General features: G+C 36.0%; 2 protein-coding genes across 5 annotated transcripts in view; one reads left to right on the forward strand and one right to left on the reverse strand.

The window, feature by feature from the left end:
- On the reverse strand, positions 1 to 26,539 carry LOC117421336 (condensin complex subunit 3-like). Its single transcript, XM_034035601.3, has 22 exons — positions 26,384 to 26,539; positions 24,147 to 24,265; positions 23,532 to 23,747; positions 23,022 to 23,250; positions 22,591 to 22,736; positions 12,199 to 12,283; positions 11,346 to 11,538; positions 11,030 to 11,179; positions 10,704 to 10,844; positions 6,851 to 6,971; positions 5,421 to 5,510; positions 5,001 to 5,180; positions 4,574 to 4,684; positions 4,181 to 4,300; positions 3,819 to 4,052; positions 3,362 to 3,543; positions 2,909 to 3,083; positions 2,502 to 2,672; positions 2,052 to 2,181; positions 1,839 to 1,892; positions 1,364 to 1,445; positions 1 to 455 (listed from the first exon to the last, which is right to left on the reverse strand). Exons 1-22 carry the CDS (start codon positions 26,499 to 26,501, stop codon positions 320 to 322), a joined length of 3,183 nt encoding a protein of 1,060 aa, XP_033891492.3. The 5' UTR covers positions 26,502 to 26,539; the 3' UTR covers positions 1 to 319.
- lcorl (ligand dependent nuclear receptor corepressor-like) overlaps positions 1 to 26,878 on the forward strand; it is a 107,247-nt gene that overhangs the window by 69,183 nt on the left and 11,186 nt on the right. The gene's annotated exons all lie outside the window — the stretch shown is intronic.

Below are 26,878 nucleotides of genomic sequence, written 5' to 3' on the forward strand. Positions count from 1 at the left end.
AAAAAATAAGGAATATTATTTTTTTATACATAGCTTTAAAAAACGTGTATTAAAGAGTGTCACTAAATGAATAATACAATTGATTGTAGAATGTTTAATTTTCCTTTATACTGTACATGCACACATTTTTACAAGCAATGACTTTAAAAGAAGATCTTTCTCTATACTCCTAATGTTCTTTAATCTAAATCTGCAGTCCTACAGAACTTACTTTTGTTTGACTTATTTATTTTTATTTTTTTAAAATTGAAGAACGATACATATAAAATGTAAAAACAATCCACTCAACGTGTTGAGCAGTTATATTGTCAAACAAGACTTATGATGACTGATCGGCTTCTCTGTTCATCAAATCTGTGAGATTCATTTTGGCGTTTTCCAGTGCGGCAGCTTTAGCGCCCCTTGTTGACCTTTTAACCGGTTCAGGAACTGCTTTTACAATCGCCTCCAATTCACTAAAAAACAAACAAAACCAAAGAAACACAGTATCATAGGAAGTTAATTTTAAAATAATATCCCATAGAAACAAGACTGTATATTTGCACAGTATAACAATTGTTTGCATTTAGATTTGTTACTATAATATTACAATTGTAATCCAGAACAATGACTGTTCATTCATCAATAAAGGACCCTCAAGATTTGTTATTAAACAAGTCTGCATTCTGAGTTTCTGGTTGAACATGTGCAGAGTTCTCAGTAAAGCCCTGCATTGACATAGTGCAAGATAATTTACTACACTAAACTAAGTATTATGATGGTTCTAGCTGGACAACATGAAGTTAATATATCAGGTGACTTTGGTGAAACTGAGCCAATGTGCTTAAGCAGCTCTACAATATGACCCACCAACAACCACAAACTCAACTATGTAGTATTTTTATCACAGGACCAGGCAGTTAATATATTGTATTGTTTTGTTCTACAAATCATCAGTATATTAGTATAGTTTTGCCATACAGGTCATGCAATTATAGCACTATCCAAACCAATGTATGCATAGCTAAGACAAAGTTAGTGCATCATTTGATCAGGTCTGTCATCATCTTATATTTTTATTGGGTACTTCTGCATTTAAACATTCACTCAGGAAAAAAGTGAAATGGAAACGAGTCAAAACACAGACAGTAGATTAACTTCAAACAAACTGAAGCAAAACTAAAATGTGTTGTAAATCAATTGCTAGGGCAAAAGTCATACCCGACATGGCAGACATTAATACAATGGTCATTTTTATATTCTGAATGAAATATAAATGTCACACATCCCTTTGATGAATCTACTGAACATAAGGAATTGGCCTTTACAGCCAGTGAAGAAGAAAACGAATTCAGTAAGTAAAATCACTGTCCATAAATATTACCTTTCATCAGAAACACTGACTGTTTTGCGACGTGTTGGTCTGCTTCTTGTAGGCCTGGTAGCAGTGGATACAGATTTCGACCCTGAAATACAAGATCAGGTGAGCAACTAACCCACAAACACATCTATTAAAACAATCTAAAAACTATCCAAATTAAAATGTAATTTCGATATAGGTAAACATAACAAACACACAGCAATCGGAGCTACCAGCCACCTGTATTGTGTCATCGCTGTTCTGCAACTCACTGAAACAATGCTTGTGTGTTGCATAAATAAAAACACAAGACAATCCATTTCACCACAACTACATGAAAACAAGAGGGAGAGTGTGCATCCTAATGAGTAGTAAAAGGTTCTAAAGTTTGCATTTTATTCCTGTTTTCTCTATCTATTTGTAATTCAGTGCACTACAGTCAAATTGAATTAAAGTCATTCACTACTAATGCACTGAACCTGCACAAAAAAACACCTACCTCTTTTAGTTCTCTTTTTTGTACTTTTCAGTTGATCGCCATCATTCTCATTTTCTGTGGACAATGAACAGAAATAAGTAATTTATTATCTCATTAATAAAAACTTGGTGAACATGTTCACCAACTAAAATACAATTATTGTTTTCATATTGTTTATTTGTACCATTCCTTGAAAAAATATTCGGGGGGGTGGGGGGTTTGTTTTTAAAATACCTTCCCCATTTTCAACAGGAGCTTGATTTATTGTTGTATCAGCATCCTTGGAACCATTATCCTTAGATCCTGCCTTCAGCTGATGAATACATTTTTCAAGGGCCCTTAAACATACTTGATCCTTTACCTCCTGTAAAAACAAACATACAAGCCATCAATGTAATTTATCAAACAGGTAGTCATAGTTCATATTGGCAAGCAAAAGTACACTGCAGTCTTATGTATTTACTAGCATTTAAATAGAATAATTAAAACAACATGGGGCTGGAAACTACATAATTTTGGCTTTATAAAATGTGATCATAAACCCCACTAGCTGTCAGTATGTTTTAGGAACATAAATCTGAATACAAACATTTTATTAACATAACTTTCAAATATGTAACTAGCTACATTGCAAAATCACACCATTCAGAAAGTTAGTTAAAAAAAAAAATTATATATATTTACCGTACAGACTTCATCCAAAAGCATCAATAAATCCTTATTACACACTGACTCTCCTGTAGCAAGTTCAAGTGTGCTCAAACACCTGGCATAGATTCTGACATCTGGAGCAGCTGGGTCTTTTAATATCTCATTACATATCCTGACAGCCAATCTGTCATGCACAGTAAGTTCCTGTAGCAAACATTGTTTAATGAGATCAACATTGTTTGTTTCACTTACCAATTCAAGTACACATTAAAGCTGCATGTTCAAGAAATTAAGTCAGCACATATTGGTATTGTTTAGAACAATTTAGGAGATATGCATGGTACAAAACAGTGAAACTTATGCCCTAGAAAAAGTTAGCATAAGAGGTAGCACATACATTTTAAAACATGGGATTTTTTTTCTTAAGTAAAAACACCTACTTGGTAATCGTCCGTTTTCTTGCTTTGCTGACTTAATGCACTGGGTCTGGTCAAATCGATAAATAATTTGGCTACATTTGCTGTATCAACCTCAGCTAAAGGAGAGGGTCCAGGGGCGTTGAACAATGTGTGCATAGTTGTCAGAAAACTTTCTTCAAAGCATTCTTGATTGGATCTGTTGAATACAATTCACTTAGAAATAGCACACATTACAAAATCGTAATGAGTTTGGACCATGTTAGCCTAAATAACGCAAATAACGCCCAATTTAATGTCCATAAAGGCCCAACCACCACGACGGCAGACATTTTAAGCTAGAATTTCCAAGATTAGTTCATTAAGGCATCACAAACAAAATAGACTTGATGTCAGTTTGTAGCACAAAGTTCTACACATTCAGATGAATTTTTCAGAATTTAGATATTAGATATTGTACTTTAGGTTATATCATACCTGCTTGCGTAAGCAAACAATGGAAAGAACACACCCAGACAGTGTCGAAGGTGTGTGTCATCTTCAGTAACAGGATTGTACCACAACAAAACAAGACGAGAAAGCAACTTTGAACTGACGAGTCTTCCACAGAACATCAGTTTAGCCAAACCCTCAGCAGCTTCGGTCCTGAGCTCTGGTATCTACAAAAACAATCTATTTACATGCAAAGGAAACACTGAAATAAAATATATATATTATATATATATATATATATATATATATATATATATATATATATATATATATATATATATATATATATATATATATATATATATATATATAAATAAATAAATAAATATATACAATTATAACCACAACCACCTTATTCTATTGACAAGAATAATTAGTAGTAGACGATCAAGCCATTACCTACCAAAAAGGAAGGCTACACTTCAAATGAACAATTATCTACCTCACTGTCCAGGAAACCCGAAAGTAAAGAAAGAATGTTATTGACTGTAGTTTCCTCTTCCGCTGGTTCTTTTGCCTCTTTTCCTTCTTGCTGCGGATTTGAATCTCCCTTTTCTGTATATGAATCACTCTGAGACGTATTGCTTGTCAGTGTCTCCATTCCATTGAGCAGAAGTTGGTCAAGTACCGCTTTAAGAGCACTGATCCTAATTTTTGCGTCATCAAGTTGAGCAATCTTTAAAAAAAAAAAACAAAAAAAAACAAAACACACTGAACTTAGTAGAAACCAGCAAATAAACGTGTGACATACAGATTGTACAAATGTGTGACACAGCTGGCAAGAAAAGCTAGAAAGAGTGTTACCTGCAACAGCAACACAAGGTGCCTTTTTGCCAACTCCTTGTTCTGTAGAGTGCATAAACCCAGACACTCTACAGCCATATTACGTACTCCTGGATGGGCATTTGCAATGCCTGGGAGGATCTAATAGAAAAAAAAAATACTTTTTCAGTCAGTTGCAAAATATGCTTCAGGTTATTATAGCACATTTTTTCTTAGTTAAAACCTGATACACATTTGAGTACATTTTCACTTTTAAATTTCATCAAATATATACACATTTCCAGTACTTTAAACAAACTGCTCCAGAGGTCAAATGTAAGCACACTATAAAAACGCACAAAAAGAGTCAGATTTTATTAAAACTGCATTTTCCATATCCCTTAATGCCCACGTGAATGTAAATACAAGACATACCAAAGACTCTAGGATACCGTTCATTGTTGGACCGATTCCCTTGTCAATTGACATGTGCTTAAGGAGCTCAGAGCACATGGTAAGGCATTTCAGAAGTGTGTCAGAATCATTCTTGAGAAATAGGAAATAAGTGTTACTTATACTGTAAAAGAAAGTAATTAAAATAGAAAAAAGTGTTACTCAGTCCTAATATACATATAATTTTGATGGACCTCAACAAGTTAATATGAAAAAAGGCCAAAAACTCTCAAAATATTTTCTCATTTCATATCGTGTCTCTCCATATTTGGCTTTAAAAAAAAAAAAAAAGTATCACTTTAGTTAATTTTGCCAATGATTTATGGACTTTCTTTTTTGTCTCCTGTTAGTGTCTCAAGGTGCTCCCAGGCATGCTCTATTAGATGAATGTGGAATGATTTGTACAAACCTTTTCCATGCGAACCTCTTCCATTTTTGGCTCTTCTGCTTCCTTCATCAACTGATGTTTGAGACTTTCTAACTCTATAATCTTATCTTTCAGCTCTGAAGCTTGACCGAAGTCTTGAACTGCAATAGAATCTTCTAGCATCTGTTTGGTTTCATTCAGTTTGACTTTGACTCCAGCAAGCTAAACGGTGATTAAAAAAAAAAAAAAAAAAGTGCAAGAACAGATGTTCAATAAATAAAATCGTTTAAGCACAATCTATTCAAAATTATTAACAGGCTCTGAAATGCAAAGTCATTAAAACATGTACTGTTTGGTTATCACTTTAGGTCAAGGCAAAACATTTACATTTCAAATAAATGTTTCTCAATAGCACTTTAAATTGGTACATATACAGACAAAATAAAATATGAACCAACTTACCTTGATTTGTCTCTTTCTACGGTCATTTGCATCAATAGGAGCATTAACAGCAACAATAGGCTCACGCACCTCAGAGATTATTTCAGCTACCTATTAAGAGACAATCCATTACATTATAATCTAGTTTCTTCTTTAATAAAACATTGACACAAGATTGTATTTAGAAGATTTTCAGAAAGGTCCTTTGCTATACATTTGTATCATTCATCAAACAGTCTCTACAAAACATTTAATCTGACCATGAATAATATATTTGAGGTTACTTAAGCAACCTCCTTTTGGAAAAAGCTTTGCTGTGCATGAATGCCTTTAAGATATAGTCAGCACTCACACATCTGACCCTATAAAATGTTGACTTCAGTGACGGTTAAACGAGTGCAATGCATATCTGATTATTTCATTTTGGCCCGTTCCAACCCTTGTCTGTTTTTTCAGGGAACATAAAGATACAATGTCAAATACATAGCTGAAAGGACCATTTTAAAATAGGCAGGCTTCCATTTAGATATACTGTAGTTGGTTTTGTTGGTACAGTACTATATTTTAACAAAAGTAGTATTTTAATTCAGAACAATATGATTCTGAAAATATAACTACCACTGTGGACATGTGGACTGTAATACAATACATTATTGTAAATCTGGAACGTATTGTAGCAGTATGTAAAATTCCCCATTAACGATCAAACAGCAAAATGAAACCCATGCACAGAACTGCGTAAAACGTAAAAGGCAAAGCAATTTAGGAAACGATTTATATATTTAAAAAAAAAAAAAACACACACCAGTTTCCAGAATTAAGACAGCATATCCAAAGTCAGTATTCAAAATTGCAGAATATAGTGCTCGATAAGGCCCTCATGTCACAGTTCACTTACAAATGAAAATACACAAAAGCAACCAAGATCACATACTAAAACAAAAATGCATCCCAGTATCTAAAACTGTTTAATAATGAACTTTTACATTAAAAGTTTTACATTTGCTTGTCTCTTGCTTTTACTGTATTTTCATCGTGAAATTGGAGGAAGCGCTGTGTAACTGACAGACTGATTTGGAATGCAAGGAAAAAAACAAACAAACAAACAAACAAACAAAAAACCCAGGCTGTGACGGATAAACAAGTACATTGTAACACTGAAGAGATGGGCTTTGTAAAACTGGTGACGGAGTCGGAAATCTCATGTGACGGGTATGTTTTTATTTTTTTTCTTATTTGTTGATAAGCCATGTTAAAATGGCAGAGACCAATGTGGCTTTGAAAGGCTGAAACCTAATCTAATATCCCAAATAACACCTAACATTTAAGTCTTGGTAATGGATTTTCCTAAGCAAAATTTTATTTTTGCTAAATGAACAAACATCAGTACCAGTTTAAACCAATTCTGCAGTTTACCATCAATACAATGTAATTATTTTATTTGGACTTACCATTTGTATCCTCTTATCATCCTCTAGGGCAGTAACCAGTTTTTCAATTAGCAAGGACACAAGGGAAGTTGGAGTATTGGGCAAAACAAGCATTTCTTGGAGAACAGCCAGTACTCTCTTCCTAAATTAGCCAGGATAAAATACCAATTTAGTTTTACCAAACATTTGTTAACTCCTGATTTAAAAAAACAAATGAGATTCTGGGATCAATAAGCTACTAACAACCAAATGCGCAAGATGGGCTGAATGGCCTCCTCTCGTTTGTAAACTTTATGTTCTTAAATACACTGAATACTATATTGGCATCTCCCATGAAGTCATGTCAAGACTCAAGCTTCATCACTATATAAACTTTACACAGATGCATCTGTACATTTAGCGCTCTACAGAGTGATCCTTATATCTATGTATGCAACCAATATTCCTCCTGCTATAAAGTAACCCATTTTCTATTGAAAATACACAGAATCAAAGTTTTAAAAAAATATATGTGTGTTATATTTCTCCATTACATCACCTCAATGAAATTATTAATTTATAAATTAAAGGCTTCTGTTTTTCAATTTTTATTAATTAAATTTTTCAGTGCTTCTTGGTTATTTGCAAGTTTTATGTAAATTAGTTTTTTTCGGGGCTTTTGCTTTTTATACTGTATTAAATTATTGTTTTTGGTAACATTGCCACCATTTTCAATTCTGTTTCCAATCCCACAAGCGTGTAAATACTCCCTATCAAACTAGAATATAGCTTTAAATGTCACAAGCCAGAAATGATCAGTTTCTAATTGTAATCTCATTTTCAGTAGTTGGGGTGGGTATAAAGCAGCAGTTTTCAAACGGTGTACATGTAATTTACATATTTAAATAGCAGGGCATTGGTTAAGCCCTGGACACACTGCCCAATGCGATCAATAGTGATGCCATTTTTCAGTTGCATCGGGCAGTGTGTTGTGCTTTGTAATGAGATTTTACAGGATCGGACGATCGATCGCAAAGTTTAAACATGTTTAATATTTTGCGATGCGATTCACTCGCTTCGGGTAGTGTGTTATACCCACTCGCAAGTCTCAAAGTCCGCAACCAATGAGTTCACCGCGTTCAGGCATATAACTGGAGATAGACATGCATGTATTCTCTCTCTAGTGATTTTATATATATCAAGGCTCGAACTTAACATATATTTGGTTGCATTTTGCTACCCAAAACTCTTAATTTGCTATTAGTTTTTTTTATGCAGTAGCATTTTTCTGATACCTTACACTGCAGTTTATTATGACCGACCCTGAGTGAGCACGTACATAATTACTGATATTAGTTTTTTTAGTTAATCACTGCCAATATTAATCTTCCCGCACCTTCAGCTACTACTGATACTGTTATTTCCTTCCATCCCAAAAATCTGCTAAATACTCTGACTGGTACTCTCCCGTCTTCAGTCGATGATGCGATGGCCCTCTACAACGCCACCCTTACTCAGATCATCGATACAGCTGCCCAGTTTACAACCAGAACAGTGAAGAAACATTGCAACTGTCCATGGTATACCCTCGAACTTCGACTGCTTAAGTCTGCCTGCCGCAAGTCTGAGCGCAAATGGAGGTCGTCTGGACTAACAGTTCACAGAGAGATTTGGACCGATCACCTCAGTAGCTACAGGCTTGCACTCACTGCTCCCAGGGTGAAGTACTTCTCAGAAATCATATCTATGGGACACGGTAAACCAAATATTCTCTTCAAAACCATTGATCAAATCTTGCAACCAGCCATCGATAAATCCACCTCCCATTCATCCTCCTCTCTTACCTGCCATTTCTCCTCTTTCTTTGGGTACAAAGTCGACAATTTATTCCACGCTAAATCCTGGGATTGGGAAAAGTGTCTCGAATTCCCTACTCCAGACCTATTGAGTGTGTTCCTATCATACAGCGAGTGCACAAGCTTTAATTGTCTTACAGCTGATTAACACGAATAGACTGATTAACACGAATAGACTACTGCACTAAACACTTCAACATGCAAGCATTTTGCCACGTCATTTTTGACTGCCTGATATAAATATCCCCTTTTTACTTTCAACAAATTAGCTTTTGGAAATGTGCTTATTCTGGCTGTATTCGATACAGCACAAGATGCAGATAGCATTTTACATTGTCTCAGCTCAAGTGTTCAACGATAAAATGCGAGTTCAATAAAATTTAACTTTTTTAAAAAATCTGTTCTCTCTCTACACTGGTGCATTTGTTGGAAGAAATTCGTTGAGAATTGCTTTTTGATTTTGTTTTAAATTGGAACCTTAGGTTTTGTTTTTTTCAGAAGCATAACCTGTTTTTGGACTCTTAATTTGGACTTGTTTCAGCATACTTATTTGGAGTGGATTTTGAAATAATTCTACATGGCATTTTTAGTTGGTGCATTTGCACCGTGGTTAACTAACTGTTATATTTTGTTCGCTTTCCATTTACAGTATTTAAAAAATACCAGATTTTTTCCTGTTTTCATAGGTATATTATGACCGTATCGCAGATGGGTGTACACGATAGACTAGATTATTTGGAAAGGGGTACAGGGCCTAAAAAGTTTGAAAACTACTGGTTTAAAGTATTCAGAACAAATCAATGTGAGATACAAGCCAAGAAGGAGAGACATTGCCCAACTGTTTGTTTGTAGGTGCGTTGTATGAGACAGTCTCTGCCACAGTATCTTGTTGCCATCTTGCAGCACCATTATGAAGGCAGATAGGGCTCAAACAGCAGGCTTCCCTCAGTCTTGTATACATTTGGACTGTTTGGGTTTGCCAGAAGCTATATAGGTGGGCATCCCTATACACTGCTTCTTGCAGTAACGCGAACCGTATAGACCTATAGGTCAACGACCCGCTCTGTTCCTAACCCGGTACCCACCGAACAAGGAATGAGGTTACCGCACCGGTACCGTACCAACCCGGTGCAAGTCACCGCACATGTACCGTACCGTCCCGACCCGGCGCAAGGCACCGCACATCTCTGTTACATGCCATTGCGACTCGGTACAAAGTCATCGACCCGGTTCCTACCATCCCTTGTCCAGTGCCAGTGGACTTGGTTCGGGTTTTGAACCGCCCTGTTAGTTTTTATAGTATTCTACACTGCGTCCGCCTTGTTACATACAGTACTGTACTCTACATTTCTGTGCAGCAGCGTTGCTGCTTGAGTAGACCAAGGCAGCAGTTTTTTTACACTGTGTTGCTGTTTGCATCATGCCGGGGTTTAATCCCCCAGTGGACAATAAGCACGGCAGGTGCTCTTCCCATCTGGGGCCAGAGCATGCAAGTTTTTCTAAAAACACACGCTGGGGAAACATGCTGTCTCACAGCTCTGTGGGCTCCATGTCCATTCCACTTGGGCAGGGCTCTCACTCATTGTCTGTTAAAGACATGGCTGCAATCTCTCCAGAGGGCTCTGTGCTAAGGGAGAGCAGGAAAATTGCCTGGGGTATACTGGTAGCCTACCAGTGTGGTGCATATTCCCTGAATATGATATTAATACCTGAAGGTATATTAGAAATTTAACTTTTCTAATAGTAATAGAACTCTCATAAAAAGGGCTTTAACGCCTGGTAAGGCTCTTTTCGTTATGTTAATTGTCCTCGCCTTTAACTCGAGCATTTAATGGCATAAGGCAGGCCTTACCAGATGGTAAAGTCCTCTTTGGGTTCTATTGCTTATAGTGTTTTATCCATGGCAGTACAATATTTAAACTTGTTTCCCATAACCAGTATTTAAGTATGGACCAAAATATGTTTGTTTACTTGTTTGTGCAAAATGTAAAGAAAACAAAAATCAAAACAAAAAACCACCACATCCATCTCAATCTTACCTCCCACCCTCTTCAGCAGTATCCAAGCAACCCACAAGAAGAACCAGTTGCTGGCCTATAAATTCTTTAGTCATTACGTTCTCCAGCTGAGCAAAATCTGTCTTCTGTTCTTCAGTCATCACAGGGATACTCTTCAGGTACCTAACAATTAAAAAAATCTGTATTTAATTTGCCAGTCATTTAATTATTTATTTATTTATTGAAACCAAATAATTCATGCAACTTCTTAGTTATATTTTTTTAGAAATGAGAGAATCTTCTACCTGGATCATAATGTTTTACATTGTAAATCACTCCAGATATAAAAGTACATTACAAATAGTTACCCATAAAGATATTCTGCATATATGGCCGCTTCTGGTAAGATCTGCTCCAGCACTTCTTCACCTTCATCTCCTTTTGACTTGACATACTCACAGAGAGCTCTCCAGTACAAGGAAGTTTCACAGGTTAGATTCTCCACAGGGATCAACTTTCTTTGATAGGACAGGAATGTGGTTATTACATTGAGAGAACTATACACAACACCAATACACATTTCAGTTTACTATGGCATATCATTTAGGTTTTAATTACAAAACTCTGATATACTGACTAATAAAATGCATGTTTTATCATATTAAATAAAAATGATCCACATACCGGTTGTCTATATTGCTACAGTTTTGAGTCAGTTCATGAAGTGGTGACAAAGCAAACATGGCATTCAGCGCAGCCACAGCCACTCCTGGACAGTTTTCAATATCCAGTCTATGGAGAAGTTCTAAAACGTTGCCCTCCAACAGTCGGAGCCAAGTCTGCAGCAGCTTTTTCTGCACAACTTCCTGTACGGCTCCTGAATCAAGACAAAATATTAAGCAGAGGTTATCAAACAGAATAGTGAAAGAACAGTTTAAGCATATAAACTTAATAGGAGGCTGTGTGGTCCAGTGGTCAAAGAAAAGGGCTTGTAACCAGGAGGTCCCCGGTTCAAATCCCGGCTCTGAGCAAGTCATTTAACCTCCTTGTGCTCCGTCTTTCAGGCAAGACATTGTTGTCAGTGACTCTGCAGTTGATGCATAGTTCACACACCATAGTCTCTGTAAGTTGCCTTGGATAAATGTGTGCTAAATAAATAAACAAATATAAGAACCATGCAATCTAATAATTCTCTGGGCAGTCATTCAAAATAGGTTGAGATCTATCTGTCAGTAGGTATACATAAAAGAAAAAAAACAGAAAATGTGATAAGGTCTATAAAACTCTGGGTAGCCACAACTATTTAAATTCCTATCTTAAGATGTGGATGCAAATCAATGGTCTAGTGGTGCAAGACACTGCATAAATCTCCATCCTCCCCTTTACTAAACATCAAAACACAATTGTGTCGTGTTTAACTTAACCATTTCTTGAGAAGATCCTACTCTTATTTTCTTTAGACACAAAATATCTAGATCACAAAAAACAAAAATAAAGTGATCAAGCAATGTTAGTCATGTTTTTTTTAGACTCTTACCACATCTGTCATTCAGCCCTTGTTGTAGAAGTTCTACTCTCTGAGCAATAGATAGAGCTCTTAAAGGGACCTTTTCTGCAAGAACCTGTAAAAACAATTAAAAAAAAAAATTTCTGAAAAATTGGTATAAATTCCAGGTTTACCATTACCTTAAAGAGTAACTGTTAAAGATCCATGGTTGTCTGTTCTTGACTTCTCCTAAATACATGTATTAAAATATACTGACGGCGTTTGAAAGTCAGAATCGCAAAAATAAGTTATAAGCACTTCTATCTAGAACCGCCAAAAGTACTCATTTTGACGGCTTGTTACAATATATGATTTTAGTGTTAGTATAACCTACAATACGCTATTTATATGTATACAAGCCAGTTTGTTATCTGTACCTCCGCTGAGTTTACCGCAGTATTTGAATAGAATATTGCTCTTGATATGTGTTATCCAAATATCTATTGTAATCATATCAATTCCTTGGAGAACTGCTGTCTGGCTGTCTACGTGAGCATATATTAGTCTGCTGTCTTATAATATTACTATTACAAGAATTTTGAGAAACCTTGATATTTTTGCGTTTTGATTTGAGAGCAACTACAGATATATTTGCCTTGGCATCAGAAATTTTGAACGACTTCATTGAAAACAGCATTGCCTGTTTCAAGCTAAACATAAAACATTACATGGACAAGGAGCTGTTTCCGACAAAAGCTTAGTGCACTGGGGTTTGAGATCTGTCCTCTAAATCACTGCAGGAAGAGCAATTAAAAATAAATAAATAAATACATAAATAAATAAAAATTCTGTTCCGTACCACATCATAGATTTATTGCTATGTTGCCTGTTTGATAATGTGGGGTAATAATCCTTATTGGGGGTGTGCCAATTCATCGATTCACATGGTGAACCGTAATACTTTTCTTGACGATACGATTATTGATACAGTGACCGCTGTATTGATAAACTGTGTTTTTAATTATTATTTTTATTTAGGTAAAATTTGATCTGTTAACATAAACGTGAGCATGCACCAATTCATGTCTACACTGATAATTCAAGAACAGCTATTAGCATGCACTAGCAGCCTCAACTACCAATCACTGTGTTCAGGGTGTTTCTGTCAAGCCCGCAGGCAGCTGAGCAAAACGGAAGCTGAGTTGGGCGGGTTATTAAATGTTGGTAATCTCATCAGGGCGACGGCAAAATTCGACCTGCTCTGGACAGTTTAAAAATCCCGTGGATTTTTGTAAACCAGAACATGTAGATCACTTGGTGTTCCTCAAGAAAAAACTCAAAATATAAAATAAATGTTTTTGTTTTAAAAAATAATCTGCATTTAGAGAACATTTTTTTTTGTAGATTCAGAACTTTTGAAAAACTTTTGTTTGTTTCCAACAACTGCACATTATGTGGCAAAAAAAAAAAAAGTTTCGGGGTTAGGCAGTGTGGAGTAGTGGTTAGGGCTCCGGACTCTTGACCGGAGGGTCGTGGGTTCAATCCCAGGTGGGGGGACACTGCTGCTGTACCCTTGAGCAAGGTACTTTACCTAGATTGCTCCAGTAAAAACCCAACTGTATAAATAGATAATTGTATGTAAAAAAATAATGTAATTGTATGTTATAATAATGTGATATCTTGTAACAATTGTAAGTCGCCCTGGATAAGGGCGTCTGCTAAGAAATAAATAATAATAATTAGGCGTATTGGCGCCTGAAAACGCAAAAATGCTGCCTCTCCCTTTAAAAGCACGTGTCAATATTTATGAATGCGCTAGGACATTGGTCTGTTGGGGGGGGGGGGGGGGGAGACACATCTCACATGTTTTAATAAACTGAAGCACAAGAAGGACGGTAATAAACTACAGTCAGCACTCAGATATCCGTTAGCCAGATACACGTCAGGCGTGTTTTACCGCCCTTATATTAAGAATAAAATCAATCCCCACTATATATGTAGTGTTCTGTGTTTGCGGTTTATTCCGAATTTTACCAAAACATTACAGGATTTTTTACTTTATTTTTAACTGGACGTCGTTTTTTATTGATTTATACCTGATTTTTGTCTATTCAATAATTTTCCCGGTACTATTTTCTAGGAAATACACAATATTTTGATTAAAATGCTGTTTCATTTTGACTCTGACATTGTTATAAGCAGTCCTACACTATCCTAGGATACAGCAGACGTTTAGATGTCAGGGATCAAATAACGTTCAAAAGTGGTTCTCTTTCATTTCACAAACACATTATCACCCGTGTGGCAATTGCTGGGCGTAGTAACTACTAGCCCAAACGCAGAACACATACATACATACATACACATACATACATACATTATATATATATATAATGTATATACGTGTGTGTGTGTGTGTATATATATATATAATATTAGTGGGTATATACTGTATAAGAAAGACAGGCAGGACAGAAGAGGCGGAGGGGTAGCGCTATATATCAAAAATAGTCTTGAAGCCCAGGAAGAAAAAAAACAACGCAGAATCAATATTTAATAGAGAAAAGTGTAAGGAACTGCACGCAGACAATAAAAATGTGTATTATAAATATCATATGGGAGATAATGAAATTGAAGAAGGAATCTATGAAAAAGACCTGCACCACATGTCGACCTGTTCCTATCCAGTTGAAAATAACTTTAGCCTAACAGAGGCAGAAGTGTTAAAGGGACTAGGAGTTCTTAAAATAAACGAATCCCCTAGGCCGGATGAGATCCTCCCAATAGTACTCAAAGAAATGAAAGAAGTTATTTACAAACCGCTAACCAAGATCACGTAACAGTCTCTTGACACAGGGGTTGTACCAACAGACTGGAGAATTGCAAACGTAATACCGATCCACAAATAGGGAAACAAAACCGAACCAGGTAACTACAGACCAATAAGCCTAACTTCTATTATATGTAAACTTATGGAAACTATAAGAAGATCCAAAATGGAAAATTACCTACATGGTAACAGTATCCTGGAAGACAGTCAGCATGGTTTTAGAAAAGGGAGATTGTGTCTAACTAACCTGCTTGATTTTTTTGAGGATGCAACATCGACAATGGACAATTGCAAAGCATATGACATGGTTTATTTAGATTACCAGGAAGCTTTTGACAAAGACTGCATAAACGATTAACTCTCAAACTGAACGCAGTAGGGATTCAAGGAAATGCATTAGGATTAGGGAGTGGTTAACATATAGAAAACATAAAAGTACTGGTTAGAGAAGAAACCTCAAAATGGAGTAAGGTAACCAGTGGTGTACCACAAGGATAAGTATTAGGTCCTCTGCTATTCCTAATCTACATTAATGACTTAGATTCTGGTATAATAAGCAAACTTGTGAAATTTGCAGACAACACAAAAATAGGAGGAGTGGCAAAAGGTCATTCAAAATGATCTAGACAGCATTCAGATTTGGGCAGACACATGGCAAATGATATTTAATAGAGAAAGGTGTAAGGTACTGCACGTAGGCAATAACAATGTGCATTATAAATACCATATGGGAGATACTGAAATTGAAGAAGGAATCTATGAAAAAGACCTAGGAGTTTATGTTGACTCAGAAATGTCTTCATCTAGACAATGTGGGGAAGCTATAGAAAAGGCCAACAAGATGCTCAGATATATTGTGAGAAGTGTTGAATTTAAATCAAGGGAAGCAATGTTAAAACTTTACAATGCATTAGTAAGACCTCATCTAGAATATTGTGTTCACTTCTGGTCACCTTGCCACAAAAAGGATATTCAGAACAGAAAAAAGGAGGCACTTTTTTTTTTTTTTTTTTACACAGATAATTGTGAGGGTCTGGAACCAATTCTCCATTAAGTTGTTGAAGCTGACACCCTGGGATCCTTCAAGAAGCTGCTCGGTCAGATTCTGGGATTAATAAGCTACCAACACCAAATGAGCAAGATCGGCCGAACGGCCTCCTCTCATTTGTAAAATTTCTTATGTTCTTATTTAGAGCTGCAACAAAGGGTACATTTTGACCTTCGAAGGTTTGGAACACATTACTGAAAGAAGGTTCGAACCTTCGTTGGTACTAATTTGCATAATTTACTGGTGACGTCACCATTGCTACTTGTTTATATTTGATTGACAATCCTATTATTTTACAGGTAAGTCATATAAATGGAATAAAACATCCATATGTAGTTTAAAAATACATTATATAGAACAGTAATCATGTTTTTATAATTTAAATAAAAATTAACAAACAGAGGGGTTTCGAGACATTTCTTTCACTACAGTTTACGCTATACAGTGCTTTGCTGTCGAGATAGCGAATGAAGAAATTTTCCTCTGGTTAACATGAGCTGGAGGGGGGATGGACGGACGGTGCTCAGTTTTTTTTTTAAATTAAATTTAGTGTTAGCGTATATTTTGTATGTTTCAAACATATTCTATCATAGCACTTCTCTTACACCATCTTGTACACTAGGTATTCAGTACATATTTTACCGAAGCAGTACAACCGCTATAGCTACCCCCCCAGTGCTTTGAATACTATACCCTGCTCCATACACGGCAGCAGCGCCATATAGAGTTGCTACGTATAAGGATTTGGTGTGCATATGCATTATACAAATCAAAAGATCAAATTTTGCATGTGAGTGACATTTAATGTGTCATTCATAGTATTCACACATTGTCAAACAATTTCTGTTAACAGAATGGCGTCTGATGAACCTTCGAAGGTTTAAAACAATCTTCAAATTCCTGGCTAGCGAATGAACCTTCTAATACAGCCCTATTCTTATTACAGTACAACCAACAGGTAAAAAAAAAAAAGTCCCAGCAACTAAGACTTTTTACAAACAGATATTATTGCACCGAGTGTTTAAAAAAATAATTTTGAATTGATCGTCACTTCTCCACCCCCCCCCCCCCAATAAAAACAAATTAATAATACAACATCAGACTTCCTCCATGTACATTTTAACCGGTTTGGTGACTCCAATGTCCACACATTCCTGGAGGATTTAGACAGCAACAGTTTGGTAACAGAACCAACAGTAATAATTTTAAGTAAAGGTCAGGAAAAAAATTAAACCGTGAGTACTACAAGACACCTCTCAGTACTGCTGAAATTAATACAATTGAAGCCAATAAAGAAGAGTGGAATACTAAAAAAGTAACCACTTGGGCTGTGTCAGTTTTTAATGATTGGTCAGCACAAACAAAAAAGAATATGGACTGCAAAGCTTTTTTTGCTGAAGTGATATCAGCTGGTACGCAGTATTCAGTTAGCAACTACACAAGCTTGCGAGCTGGCCTGAATCTTTTTAAATTCTCCCACAGTGGGACGACCTATAAACCTAAATTTTAGATACCCACTTTAAAACAGCAAACAGCGTCTTCATTTCCGTCCTGAAAACGTACAAGTGACAACAAAAAAGACAAGTCACAATATCACCCTGCTGTATCCCAAACAGACTTAAACTAACTTCAGTCATCAGTACTCAGGACGCAGATATCTCTGTATACCGGAACTCTTTGGATTCCCATGATGCACTGCTTAGGCACGGACAGAAGGTCCAATGATAAATAAGCGGAGTTGACCATCTTATGTATATAGAAGATCTTTGCCATTGTCAACTCAAACAAAAAGGCAGAAACAAACATTTTTTCATTCAACCGTTTCCTTCAGTTTTCTTGACAGTTTTTGTAGATTTGGTATTCAGTTTGGTATTCAACTGAATCCCAAAATCTTGGCTTCGGTGCATCCCTATATAATATAAGTGTACAATATTGAAGGCATATGAAAGAAAGGGTTTTTTTTTTTTTTTTTAAATGTACACAAGAAGTTTAAAAGATTAAAAAATCTTATTCAGGACGTTTCGGGCAAAAGCCCTTCTTCAGCTGTTTAAAAAGAAAAGTAAACACAGTGCAGTAAACTTGTTGTTATTACAATTCTTGAACAACAAGTTTACTGCACTGTGTTTACTTTTCAAACAGCTGAAGAAGGGCTTTTGCCAGAAACCTCCTGAAAATAAAAGATTTTTTAATCTTTAAACTTTTTGTGTAATTTGTCAACAGAAGATATTAAAAAAAATACAAATACATAAAAATTGATTTCCAGTTTGTGGCACCGATCCCTGAACAGTAGAGTTAATATAATATTGTATTTCAATCAGTGCATTTGATACATTCTGTAACATGTAAGCTGTGTTTTTTTTATTATTATTATTGGTGTTGTTCTTTTGAAAAAAAAAAAAATATATATATATATATATATATATATATATATATATATATATATATATATATATATATATATATATATATATATATATATACACAGTGCCTTGCAAAAGTATTCAGACCCGACCAATTCTCTCATATTACTGAATTACAAATGGTACATTGAAATTTCAATCTGTTTGATATTTTATTTTAAAACACTGAAACTCAAAATCAATTATTGTAAGGTGACATTGGTTTTATGTTGGGAAATATTTTTAAGAAAAATAAAAAAAACTGAAATATCTTGCTTGCATAAGTATTCAACCCCTGTGCTGTGGAAGCTCCCAGTTTACACCGATGAAAGAAATTGCCCTAACGAGGACACAATTACCTTACCATTGGCCTCCACCTGTGAACCATTAAAGTTGCTGTCACATTTTCTGGATAAAAACCCCACTGAAGGATCATTGGTCAGGCTGTGAATCTGAAGGAAAATGAAGACCAAAGAGCATTCTACAGAAGTTAGAGATAAAGTAATACAAATGCATAGATTAGGGAAAGGGTACAAAATAATATCCAAGTGTTTGGATATCCCAGTGAGCACAGTTGGATCAATAATCAGGAAGTGGAAGCTGCATCACCCCACCCAGGCACTGCCAAGAAAAGACCGTCCCTCAAAACTCAGCGCTCAAACAAGAAGGAGACTTGTGAGAGAAGCCACAGAGAGGCCAACAATCACTTTGAAGGAGCTACAGAGTTCAAGTGGCTGGGAGTGGAGTAATGGTGCACCAGTCAACCATATCAAGAGCTCTGCATAACATTAGCCTGTATGGGAGGGTGGCAAGAAAGAAGCCATTACTCCAAAAGTACCAGACGTGCTTTCAGATGGAGTTTGCCAGAAAGCATGAGAGTACCCAGCTGCGATGTGGGAAAAGGTTTTGTGGTCAGATGAGACCAAGATAGAGCTTTTTGGCCAAAACTCAAAGCGCTATGTGTGGCGCAAACCTACCAGTGCCCATGCCTCAAGACACACCATCCCTACAGTGAAGTATGGTGGTGGCAGCATCATGCTGTTGGGATGCTTCTCATCAGCAGGGACTGGGCATCTTGTTAAAATTGAAGGAAGAATGGATGGAGCAAAATACAGGGAAATACTGCAAGAGAACCTGCTTCAGTCCGCTAAAAAACTGAAGCTTGGGAGGAAATTCACCTTTCAGCAGGACAATGATCCCAAGCACAAGGCCAAAGCAACATTGGAGTGGCTCAAAAACAAAAAGGTGAATGTCCTACAGTGGCCCAGTCAAAGTCCTGATCTCAATCCCATTGAGAATCTGTGGCACTATTTGAAAATTGCAGTCCACAAGCGTCGTCCAACCAACCTGAACAACCTGGAGCAAATCTGCCAAGAAGAATGGGCCAAAATCACTCCGACACTGTGTGCAAAGCTGGTACATACCCCAAAAGACTTAAAGCTGTTATTGCAGCGAAAGGTGGCTCTACCAAATATTAATGTGTGGGGGATGAATACTTATGCAAGCAAGTTATTTCAGTTTTTTATTTTTCTTAAAAATATTTCCCAACATAAAACCAATGTCACCTTACAATAATTGATTTTGAGTTTCAGTGTTTTAAAATAAAATATCAAACAGAACAAAATTTCAATGTACCATTTGTAATTCAGTAATATGAGAGAATTGGTCAGGGGTCTGAATACTTTTGCAAGGCACTGTGTATATATATATATATATATATATATATATATATATATATATATATATATATATATATATATATATATATATATATATATATATATATATATATATATATATATAGAGTACTGTGCAAAAGTTTTAGGCAGGTGTGAAAAAATGCTGTAAAGTAAGAATGCTTTCAAAAATAGGACATGTTAATAGTTTATATTTATCAATTAACAAAATGCAAAGTGAGTGAACAGAAGAAAAATCTACATCAAATCAATATTTGGTGTGACCACCCTTTGCCTTCAAAACAGCATCAATTCTTCTAGGTACACTTGCACACAGTTTTTGAAGGAACTCGGCAGGAAGTTCGGCCCAAACATCTTGAAGAACTAACCACAGTTCTTCTGTGGATTTAGGCAGCCTCAGTTGCTTCTCTCTCTTCATGTAATCCCAGACAGACTCCATGATGTTGAGATCAGGGCTCTGTGTGGGCCATACCATCACTTCCAGGACTCCTTGTTCTTCTTTACGCTGAAGATAGTTCTTAATGACTTTCGCTGTATGTTTGGGGTCGTTGTCATGCTGCAGAATAAATTTGGGGCCAATCAGATGCCTCCCTGATGGTATTGCATGATGGATAAGTATCTGCCTGTACTTCTCAGCATTGAGGAGACCATTAATTCTGACCAAATCCCCAACTCCATTTGCAGAAATGCAGCCCCAAACTTGCAAGGAACCTCCACCATGCTTCACTGTTGCCTGCAGACACTCATTCGTGTACCGCTCTCCAGCCCTTCGGCGAACAAACTGCCTTCTGCTACAGATTTTAACTCATCAGTCCAGAGCACCTGCTGCCATTTTTCTGCACCCCAGTTCCTGTGTTTTCGTGCATAGTTGAGTCGCTTGGCCTTGTTTCCACGTCGGAGGTATGGCTTTTTGGCCGCAAGTCTTCCATGAAGGCCACTTCTGACCAGACTTCTCCGGACAGTAGATGGGTGTACCAGGGTCCCACTGTTTTCTGCCAATTCTGAGCTGATGGCACTGCTGGACATCTTCCGATTGCGAAGGGAAGTAAGCATGATGTGTCTTTCATCTGCTGCAGTAAGTTTCCTTGGCCGACCACTGCGTCTACGGTCCTCAACGTTGCCCGTTTCTTTGTGTTTCTTCAAAAGAGCTTGGACAGCACATCTGGAAACCCCTGTCTGCCTTGAAATTTCTGCCTGGGAGAGACCTTGCTGATGCAGTAGAACTACCTTGTGTCTTGTTGCTGTGCTCAGTCTTGCCATGGTGTATGACTTTTGACAGTAAACTGTCTTCAGCAACCTCACCTTGTTAGCTGAGTTTGGCTGTTCCTCACCCAGTTTTATTCCTCCTACACAGCTGTTTCAGTTAATGATTGTGTTTCAACCTACATATTGAATTGATGATCATTAGCACCTGTTTGGTATAATTGTTTAATCATACACCTGACTATATGCCTACAAAATCCCTGACTTTGTGCAAGTGTACCTAGAAGAATTGATGCTGTTTTGAAGGCAAAGGGTGGTCACACCAAATATGGATTTGATTTAGATTTTTCTTCTGTTCACTCACTTTGCATTTAGTTAATTGATAAATATAATCTATTAACATGTCTATTTTTGAAAGCATTCTTACTTTACAGCATTTTTTCACACCTGCCTAAAACTTTTGCACAGTACTGTATATATATATATATATATATATATATATATATATATATATATATATATATACACACACACATATATATATTATGTTTTATAGATAGATAGATACACACACCTCAATAGCACAGTACAAATACAAAGAGACATTTACTAAGATCAAAAAAATACAATTGCTTTTAAAATTATTATTATTTTTTTAAGATTCTATTGATTTTTTAGTATTACATGCAGGACAGCCACTATAACATCAATGAATTAATCTACGGTTAATCAACTAAGCCCATAAAATTAACCAATCAAAAATTTGAATCACGCTTTGGTGTGTATGTGGGGTTTTTTTTTCTTTTTTTTTTTCTTTTTATCAAACTTTAAATTAAGTCTTTGCGATATTAAAAAGTTATTTGCTTACTTAGGGGTTCTTTGCTTGGAAAATACTAACCAGGGCTGTCAGTGTACATCAGAATGTAATATAAAGTGTGTATGTGTATTTAGATATGGTTTAAAAGCTGACACCTGCATAGCATTTAAACGTTCATAAAAATGTACCAACAGCACATCCCTACTAAATATATTATTGTCACAGTGCCACCGCTAATGAAAGTGTAAATCCACCATTCTAAGCTTGTTTAAGTTACTGAAACCTTGGTAACATTTACTAGCAAAAAAAATCAGTTATTCCTTTCTCCACATCTGTATTCCCGTCATGCAGTTTCCTTAATGATTTGTCTTTTAAAATGTACGTTCAGAAACCTATTACATTATGTATGTTTTTAAGCTATTGTAACATCCAGTACAACCATTACCAACCTGATATGCCAGTTTCCTAACATTTTCATTCACATCTCTGGTACGCCCCAAAATTTTGGGCAGTGTCATAGCAGATGGAGCAATGCAAGACAACACAGCTCGTCTCACCTCTGAGTTTGAGTCATTTTCAAGCAAAAGCATGTAGGCTTAAAAAGATAGAAAGAGATTAATAAAAATGGTGTTCTAATCAGGAGTTAATTTTCTTTAGAATGTTCTCAAAAGAGGCAATTGATACATTTTATTATTTTATTTATTTACCGGATGTAAATAATTTACATTGATTTCTATATTTAGTGTGAATAGGAAAAAACTACATTTATAGTACATGCAGTACAATAAATCATACTGAAAGCAACTCTTTACAGAATAAAACTGTACTTCAGATTACATTTAGACAAAAGAAAATCTTAACATTGAACAATTTTACATACCATTAATAGTAGGACAGTCCCCATCCTGTGGATCCTGAAGTCTAGCCATTGCCAAAACTGCTTGGATTCTCACATTTGGAAATGTATCTTTTACTCTGACCAGCATGGCTTCATGAATACGATCAAAGAGATCATCATCAATCTGGGCATTTTCAGGCATACTTCCCAACAACTTATTAATAAGCTGACACACACGAAACCTGACAGCGTGGCAGTTTGCATTATGAGACTAAAAAACAAAAAAACAAAACATAAGCCAAGCTGACTTTAATAAAAGTTTAACTATAATTATAATTAAAATGTGTGCCTGTGCAATTAAGGATTGTGTATTGTCACTATAGCGTAGTGATAAATAAATATATAAATGTGTTTACATTTCTATCAAACGCAATACATAAATATGCCAAAAAAAAGATATGATCCAGAGACAAAATGTGTAATGCATTTACAACTAATTTCACTCAATATTCAGGCATATTCAAACTAGCAAAAATGTCTTATCTTGCGTACCTTAAGCAGAAAATGAAACAAGTAATTCAGAAAGGGGTTATCTTCCTCCTCATCATCTTCATTGGCCTCTTCATTCTCCACAGGTTCTTCAAAACTTGTAGCAAATTTTGCTGCAAAGTCTATCACACTCTCCACAGCTGGCTCCCGCTTATACACAATCATTGGGAACTTCAGATAATAAACAAACTCCTCATGAAAGATGGTTTTATCTTCCAGCTAGGAAAGAAAATGACACATAACATGCAGATTACAAAAACAAATGTACACAGCTTTTGATATAGCAAATATTAAATGCATTTTATTTTATAAGAAGTCAACTGCCTTAACGGTTAGCTAACAAGTATTACAATAATAAAATTGCTAAATACATACATAAAAATAAACAAACACAAGAGCAACTGACAGGGCACAATTTGTTCTGATGTAATTTTTATACAAAATACAAATTAAACAAGTCAAAACAGTCCAATGATGAAGGTATTCTCCAATATTCTGCTGAATCTAATTCGTTTTTTTTTTTTTTTTATAACATTAATGGTATTTCAAATGTATTTGTCACTAGGAATGTACTGATACAGTAATTAATATCCAAACTGTTACTTTCACAACCCTTACCTTGTTATATCTCTGCTTTAAAGCAGAAACCAGTTTGGCCTTGTTGTTGTGAGTCTTCTGAGCTTTTTCAAAGGCTTCCTTAATCTCCAGTACTTCGTTTTCAGCCACCATCTTCATATCTGGAGAGAACAGAAAATCATGCTACCGAACTTTATATGTTCACATTTTCACTGCACTTAACTGCAAATCGTTTTGTTCAGAGGTGCACAGCCAAGACTACTCTAACCCAAATATTTGTTACAACCATACCCACAATTACTTAACTAAACCACTATTCAGGTATAAATCAGTTAACGGATAACCACTAAAACTTAATGTAGAATGGCCCTTGAGTTGTGCACACTTATTAGCATAATATTTTTTTTTACCTGAATAATTCTAAAGCATCAATCCTAACGTATGCAATGTTTTGCTTAACTGAAAGAGAGTTTTGCACAAAACAAAATGCAGCTGTCCACAGCCCATTATAAAACGTTGTGACAGAGAGAGAAGGAATCTGAACTGCAAATCCCCCTCCTGACCAGAAAGGGCGCTGTTGTAAGGGAGGGGGGGGGGAGGTAGTATGCTTTCCCATAGATGGGCTGGCTCGACGGTAGGTGGCAAACAGAAGTTGGCCATTTTGGAGAGAGCGGGCTGATCACAGTGAGGACTTTGGGAGTTGAAAAACTAACCAGCCGGAGGTGTATGGTTTGTTTAGTTTATCTTGTATCGCAGAGGAGGACTAGGAGATGGGAGCTGCCGCCACGGAGCCAGCACAAAGCCCGGAGCACTACCCTCACTGCACAGCACAGACACGCACCACCATCCCCTGGTTTGGAGAGCACAGAGTCGTGCCCGGAGGATTGTTATGATGGATGTACCTATTTTCTGTTTTGGATTGCAACCAATATTGTATACCATAGTTGGTAGAGGGTGGATTTATTATTATTATTATTATTTTTTTTTTTTTTAATAAACACAGACATTTTAAGGAAGTACTCTCTGGACATTGGATTGCTTTCACCCACACCACTCATCTTGTCACAAACCTCTATTAAAAAAAGTTTGTATTTTGTTATAAAACACACAACAGAACATACTCAATTGGATATTTGGTACCACAGGCTTTGTATAAGAATAGGCTATGTTTTTGCCTTTACAGTAGTCCCAATGCCTTAAAATAAATGCATCACTTACACAAAAAAAAAATGTTGTTTTGACCACTTGACAGGCACCTACTGTGTGTGAATACTTTTGTTAGCCAAATTCACATTTTTGGCATAAACATTCAGCTATTACTGAAGGTACCAACTTGTGGTCTGCATCTAGCTACTGTATTGGTCTATCCCACACCCTGACAACCTCTTAACACACAATCTAGTTGCTCTTTGACCATGTTGAATTGATAAAATCAAATTTAACCACACACTGTGATTGGCCATGTACATTACAATGCATTCCACTGCAGTCTGTTGTAATTCATAACAATCCTGCATTTTAATGTACTGTACTAATATCTACAATCATCATGAAACTGTAAAGCATATAGAACAAGTTTGTTGCAGTTTTAAGTTTGCATTGGTTCCATTCTGGCACACTAGTGGGAAATTTCCTAAAAACAATGGTGCTTTCATTTGAAAAAGTTTTGGTACCACAGAACAAACATAACTCTACTGTCATCTCATATTTTGTAATGACTAGAGAATAAATAAATAAAAAAATATTACATTAGAAACATTTTTTCAAAAGTTCCAATACAAAGTATTAATATAGTTTTAAACGTTTTATTTTTTTTAATTTATGTATGTATGTATGTATGTATGTATGTATGTATGTATGTATGTATGTATGTATGTATGTATGTATGTATTTATTTTTTGGGAAAAAATGGTTTGGCATAGCAGAAAGCTTAATTGTAAAACAACTAATTTAATTATCGGAATCATCAGTATCAGTTGATCGATTTGAACAGTTTACTTGTAAAATACACTGCTAAACTAGCCTACCATATTACTAGTCTTAGTACAGTATTAATACTAGTCCCAGAGGAGATTCAACGAATAATTTACACATACATATAACCTGCATTGCATTAGTATACGTCACGACAACGACTGGAGGTTTAAACGTTTTAAGAAAACAAAGCATAGGGCATTTGCTATATCTAGCGGACAAAAATGTAAATGAAAACAATATAATATTCAATAATATACTTCTAATAAATGGTAAAATAAAATCAAAATACAAAACAGCCTTACTTGTTTCTCTTTCCTCAAACCGCCAGTTTTTAAAAAAATATGTCCAAACTTTAGTTGCGTCTCGCGAGACGAAATATTTCCTTTTGTGGAAAGGGAAAGGTAGGGCCAAGATTCTCATTGGTTGGATGAATTCACCATGCGTGTCTCGTGTTTACTGCCAATAGAGAAGGCTTCTAAATTTCTGTCCCCTGCCAAGTCCCGTCCCCCCAAGTCACGTGACATGTCAGCAGCGTTCTGTTGCTATGCGCGTCACTGCTTTAGCTCCACTGGCCTTGACACGGACAGTTCGAGTTCATAGACACTGTCATGCAATTGACTACAAAGAAGGGAAGCTAACTGCCTTAAACAATATTTTTTACCTTAGAAATTTGTAATACTGCGCTTTTTCTCCCCTCAGAAAAGTGAATTTATCAACTGATATGGATAATTTGAGAGCAGTACATCGCATCCTCAGCACAGGTTGAGTGTGCTGAAAAAACCACAAGAGAAAGAAGA

This window comes from Acipenser ruthenus, chromosome 1 (genome assembly GCF_902713425.1).
Source record: "Acipenser ruthenus chromosome 1, fAciRut3.2 maternal haplotype, whole genome shotgun sequence".
Lineage (NCBI taxonomy): Eukaryota > Metazoa > Chordata > Actinopteri > Acipenseriformes > Acipenseridae > Acipenser > Acipenser ruthenus.